Raw genomic sequence first — 5582 nt, forward strand, 5'->3', positions numbered from 1 at the left:
GGTTAGCAAAGATGGCTCAAGGCTCAAAGAAGTTTAAAGTTCAGCGGCCAGGAGCCTCTAAGAAACCCCAACAAAACAAACAGAAAGGACCGAAGAAAGGAGGTACGTATTTAAAAACAGCAACTGAGTTGCTGAAAATATTTAGAAGCTATTTTAACCAAAAAAGCGTAAACATGTGAGCCTCATGGAAACAGCTGACCACGTTGGTAAATTGGCTCAGGTTTGATTATTTATAATAGCGAGCAGCAAGTATTTGAAGTATTTATAACAGTAAGGCGAGCGTCCCCAAATATTGTTTTTAAGTTGAAGCTCATCTTAGACTTAATAAGTTAAACGAAAACTTTTAAAGGCATATGGTCAGTGGTTCTTTACCTAAGGAGGTTAAGTACCTTGCTTACTGTGTTTAAACTAAGATGATTTGGATATTTCCAGAGGAAACCACCGAAAACCGGGGTTTGCCTCTTATACTGTTTTATTTTATACAGAATCTTTAACAAATCCGTTTTTAAGCCTTCACAGTACACTGAAAATAGTTCCTACTCTTCTGTCCCTACCCGTGCAGTGTGAGTAAATATCAGAAACACCTTTCAGTATAACAGTTAAACAGCACTACTGTAAAAACTGTAAAAAGTACATCCTCCAAAAATCACCATAAGGTCTGTGTAGTAGTCTGCAATAGTTTTAAAATGCTTTACCCATTAGACTTACCGCCGGGTGTATGTGACATAGTCAGACTTTTATGTGGGGGTTTATTAGTTTACTTGATTTACTGGTTATTATAGCACTTGGAAATTTTGACACTAACTTGTTCTTTTTTTCCTTTTGTAAAGGAAGGATCATTGCGCCAAAGAAGGCTCAAGTTGTCCAGCAACAGAAGCTGAAGAAGGTGAGGACAAGTTTAAAAACAACGACAAGAGCAGAGTGGCAGTTTGTTTTGTCTTAGCTCTTTACATTTCATAAAAGAATTTGACGGTTAATATATTGGTGAGCTTAACTTACACTCAACTTTGCTCTGCTCTGATCCTCCCTGAAGGGTCTAGAGGTTGCTATCAGGAATAAGATTGAGCAGGAGGTGACCCAGAAGGCAAGCTCATCCCTCCACAAAAAACTGAGTGTGGTCAAAGGGCCTGAAGGTAAAGACAAACCAGGAGCAGCCCGGCCAGGAACCAGCTCCAAATAGGACATGATGCACAACCGGACACCTACAGAGGGTGAATGTACTAAACTTATGGACTTTGTCAAGTGGTCAGTGAGCTACATTAACCCCATGACTTAAATTTAAGAGACTTGCCTGCTTTCTCTTTGTTTTTATCTTGAATGTGTGAGCTGACTTCAGACAAATAGAAATACCCAGAGCCCTTCTTGTAAATATGCCAGTTTTAGTATTTCAGTTTATAATTAACTGTAAAAAAAAATAAATGAACCAGCATTCAGGACATGAAATGGATATGGACCGTGGAAATTACATAAACGTCCACTAGGGGGCACCAAAGAACTTAATTCACTCTCACTGAGTTCCTGTTTTATTTGCTTGCTCTGTTTTGTTTTGTCATAAACGCTGATTGAAAACTGACTTTTGGGTCATTCTTATGTGGAACAACAAAAACTTTTATAAAGTTCTTTAGTGAAACTCATGTTTTAAAGCGCCCCTTTTTAATTTTTGTGTTTTTAATTGTTGAATTTAATGACCTGATCTAAACCAGAGCAGTGTGGCTGAGAGGCAACCTACTACTATTTACGGTGGTGTTTCGATATTGCACCCTGTATGAGCTTTAAGTCCCTCTCAAAGCCATGGTGAATCTGTTTAGCTGAGTTATGCCCTAGGATGTTTTTTTAATAATATAAACTGTCATAGTCTCAAGCAGCCTGTGCTAGAAATGGCTTCTGAGCTAAAATAACAAAGCTGATAGGCAATGTGTACGTTAAATATTCAGATGTCATTTCATACCACTTAAGGAGTTTCATTATATGAGGCAAGTCATTTGTGGAGGTTACTTGTAGCTTATACAGGCCAGATATACAATCGAATGCAGCTTCTACATTAAAGCTTCATAATTAAGGTTTTTAATAAGCTTCTCACTATGTGTACAACTCAGTGTCACAACAATAGCAACATGCATCATGCCTACAGCGCATAAGGACAGCACTACCATATGGCTAAAACAATCACAAAACAAGCTAGTTGTTAAAATAACTTGTGAACTACAATCAAAATGTCTAGCAGGACAGATTCATCAGCACTTGTATCTAAAGCAGATCTAAGATAAGACAGCACATGCTTAGAAAGCTTTAATGGCCTCTATACGCAGAGGAGAGCGCAGGAACCTGGGGAAGGAGTCTTTGGCCATCAAATTGTAGATCCTCTGCTGTGCCGTGTTGAACGTGTCAGCGCACAGAGAGTCCATCATACTCAGCAGAGCCTCCCGGGTCTCTGCGTCCAAGTTCACCTAAGGGGGAAAGTTGAACAGATTATTAATTGAAGCGCTTTAAATCATTCGCCTGACTCCACTTATTTTTAGTCGTTACGTTTTGCTGACTGTTCGTGCACTGTCATCAATCTCAGAGCTCTCTTTTGCATCACACTCCTCCTCACTGACCTCCTGCGGGGCGTCAGGGTTGATGAACTGGCAGTAGATGCTGCTGCCCTTGGTCTTCTGCAGGTGTGAAGGAGAAACCCTGTAGTCCTCACAGGCCAACCAGAACTCCAGGTTCTCCTCACTGAACTCTTTCTGCAGGAACCCCCGAAACGCCTGCAGACCACCTGGGAGAAAGACGAATGAAAGAGGACGAGAGAACAAGCTCGAGGGAGGGCGACGGGAGGAGACAAATCAAAAAGTCAATGTGAAAAAGAAGGAAAGTTCCAAAAACTGAGGCCTCTTAAATATTCGAATCAGAGCCTCTCAGGCTTTCTTCGCTCTGATATGCCTCTGATGGGCCAAAATATTCAAAAATCAAACCTTAGGACTTCCATGTGGTACCTTCATGGAAAATTTGTGTAAAATGTGTACAGTAGGAATAAACTCACTTCAAATCTGAAGGACGACACTTCCTAAAGGGATACTCTAGCAGTTTAGTGTTGTATTTCCATGTAGGTGTAAAATTCAGTTCAGACACAATAACATTAACATATGCGTTTTCATTACAGCGAACATGTCCGAATGTGTTAAAGAGACCTACACGTGTTGTTGAAATGATAAAGAGCCTTCTTACTTTTGTGGTTCAGCAGAGTTTCCAGGTCCTGAGGAGGTTTTCCATCCTGAGCCCTGAGAACAGAGACCAAACTCAGCTTCACTGTTATAACTTGCCCCTGAGTTGAATTACTACCTCTGGTTTCAGCAGGCTTACTTGTGTTTGTGGTGCGTTTCAGCCAGATGGCTTAACTTGACCCGCATCCCCTTTGCCCTGATGAATGAAAATCACATAAGTACAACACTTACTATATAAAACAAACTGTGCAGACAGTAAATCACTTCTTCACATAGAAAACATTACAACCCATTTGTATACTTACTTCTCCAGGCATGAGGAGGGCAGGGAGGAGAGCCCCTTACACATTGATGTCTTTGATGAAAAGATGAGACCAAGCTGTATTTAATCGAAATCTTTTCCTTCAGCTAGTCAAGGTCCTGAACTACAGTGTGCTGCTCTTATATAGTCTACCTCTCTGTTATCTGATTTGTCCGACCAGCAGGTGTAGAAGCAACAGCTGAAAAGAGGTGAAAGCAGCTGAATGACAGAGGTGGTGTACGTGTGGAAAGCCAGGCGGGCCTGTCAACAGGACATACAAAGCAATCAGCACATAGGAAAATTAAAGCAAGGGGAACTTCAGTGTGTGTGTGTGTGTGTTCAGGGATCGTTAACAGTAACTCTCATTTAGAGTGTTTATCACAAGAGAATAAAGTGAAGATAGAGGAGCAGGTGTTCTGGCAACATCACTCGTCTCTGAGGAGTTGAATTCACTTTAGGTCAACAATACAACTCTCATTTTCCTTACTCTTTGTTTTTAGTTACTTTTCTTTGTCTGTTTTAAGAACTTGCACCAAACAGTTCGGTGTTTGTTTTGTGTAAGTTATTTTACAGTAAATTGTCAGGCATACATCTTCAAACCCTCAATTTGCCCCCATATCTCTATTGACCCATTGGTTTTTGGAAAAAATATATCTCTAGTTTTTTAAAGTTTTTTATTTACAGTGTTGGAAGAAACACGCAGGTCTTTTACTTTAAGCCCCTTCTGCTCTGTTTTACTTCTCGGTCCTTCACTTGGAAGTTTAACCTTCACTCTGCAGGATGATGTATATCCAGAGTTTGTTTATACTGTCATCTGCTGAAGGGTGAAAGTTTCTTTGCTCACCCTGAAAAACTGGGGTAAATATGTGCATGTAACTAGTTTGAAGTCTCATTAAGTGTGATATGTAAACTTGAAGCCACCAGTTCTTACTGACAGACATTCAAAACTTTTAACATAACCACTACCGTACTTATAAACAATTCATTTTTTCTCCTTTGCTTAGTGAGAAAGACTACACTGTGCTTTCCTAACATTTTGTATAATATGTCTTGACTTGAAAGGATCTTTATGCAACAATGTGAAAATTCTCTAACAATAAAAGTGCTGCCATCATTTTCATTTAAAGCCTTATGAGCAGAATTAAGTTATAACATTAGGCCTACTGGATTATTACCAGGCGCGTGCACAAATAGGACCAAACAGGGGCTTGAGCCCCTGCCCTTGTGCCCCCAGAGTCTAAAAGTGCCTTTAATTGAGAAAAAAAATATATCAGTATCTCACAAAAGTGAGTACACCCCTCACATTTCTGCTAATATTTTATTATATCTTTTCATGGGACAACCCTGAAGAAATGACACTTTGCTACAATGTAAAGTAGTCAGTGTACAGCTTGTATAACAGTGTAAATTTACTGTCTCCTCAAAATAACTTAACACACAGCCATTCATGTCTAAACCGCTGGCAACAAAAGTGAGTACACCCCTAAGTGAAAATGTCCAAATTGGGCCCAAAGTGTCAATATTTTGTGTGGCCATCATTATTTTCCAGCACGACTTTAACCCTCTTGGGCATGGAGTTCACCAGAGCTTCACAGGTTGCCACTGGAATCCTCTTCCACTCCTCCATGACAACATCACGGAGCTAGTGGATGTTGGAGACCTTGTGCTCCTCCCACCTTCAGTTTGAGGATGCACCACAGATGTTCAATAGGATTTAGGTCTTGAGACATGCTTGGCCAGTCCATCACCTTTACCCTCAGCTTCTTTAGCAAGGCAGTGGTCGTCTTGGAGGTGTGTTTGAGGTCGTTATCATGTTGGAATACTGCCCTGCGGCCCAGTATCCGAAGGATAGGATCATGCTCTGCTTCAGTATGTCACAGTACATGTTGGCATTCATGGTTCCCTCAATGAACTGAAGCTCCCCAGTGCCGGCAGCCCTCATGCAGCCCCAGACCATGACACTCCCACCACCATGCTTGACTGTTGGCAAGACACACTTGTCTTTGTACTCCTCACCTGGTTGCCGCCACACACGCTTGACACCATCTGAACCAAATAAGTTTATCTTTGTCTCA

At 40.9% G+C, this 5582-nt stretch overlaps 2 protein-coding genes across 2 annotated transcripts; one reads left to right on the forward strand and one right to left on the reverse strand.

Moving 5' to 3' along the window:
• Positions 1–1590, forward strand: cunh19orf53 (chromosome unknown C19orf53 homolog). The gene is made up of 3 exons (XM_069665648.1): positions 1–102; positions 831–886; positions 1034–1590. Exons 1-3 carry the CDS (start codon positions 12–14, stop codon positions 1178–1180), a joined length of 294 nt encoding a protein of 97 aa, XP_069521749.1. The 5' UTR covers positions 1–11; the 3' UTR covers positions 1181–1590.
• A 61-nt stretch (positions 1591–1651) lies between these two features.
• On the reverse strand, positions 1652–3602 carry LOC138594522 (regulator of G-protein signaling 5). Its single transcript, XM_069665646.1, has 5 exons — positions 3512–3602; positions 3346–3402; positions 3211–3263; positions 2598–2761; positions 1652–2447 (listed from the first exon to the last, which is right to left on the reverse strand). Exons 1-5 carry the CDS (start codon positions 3553–3555, stop codon positions 2280–2282), a joined length of 486 nt encoding a protein of 161 aa, XP_069521747.1. The 5' UTR covers positions 3556–3602; the 3' UTR covers positions 1652–2279.
• Positions 3603–5582: the final 1980 nt, after the last annotated feature.

This window comes from Semicossyphus pulcher, unplaced genomic scaffold (assembly GCF_022749685.1).
Source record: "Semicossyphus pulcher isolate SPU_LCO1_2020_fin unplaced genomic scaffold, fSemPul1.0.p SCAF_17, whole genome shotgun sequence".
Classification (NCBI taxonomy): domain Eukaryota; kingdom Metazoa; phylum Chordata; class Actinopteri; order Labriformes; family Labridae; genus Semicossyphus; species Semicossyphus pulcher.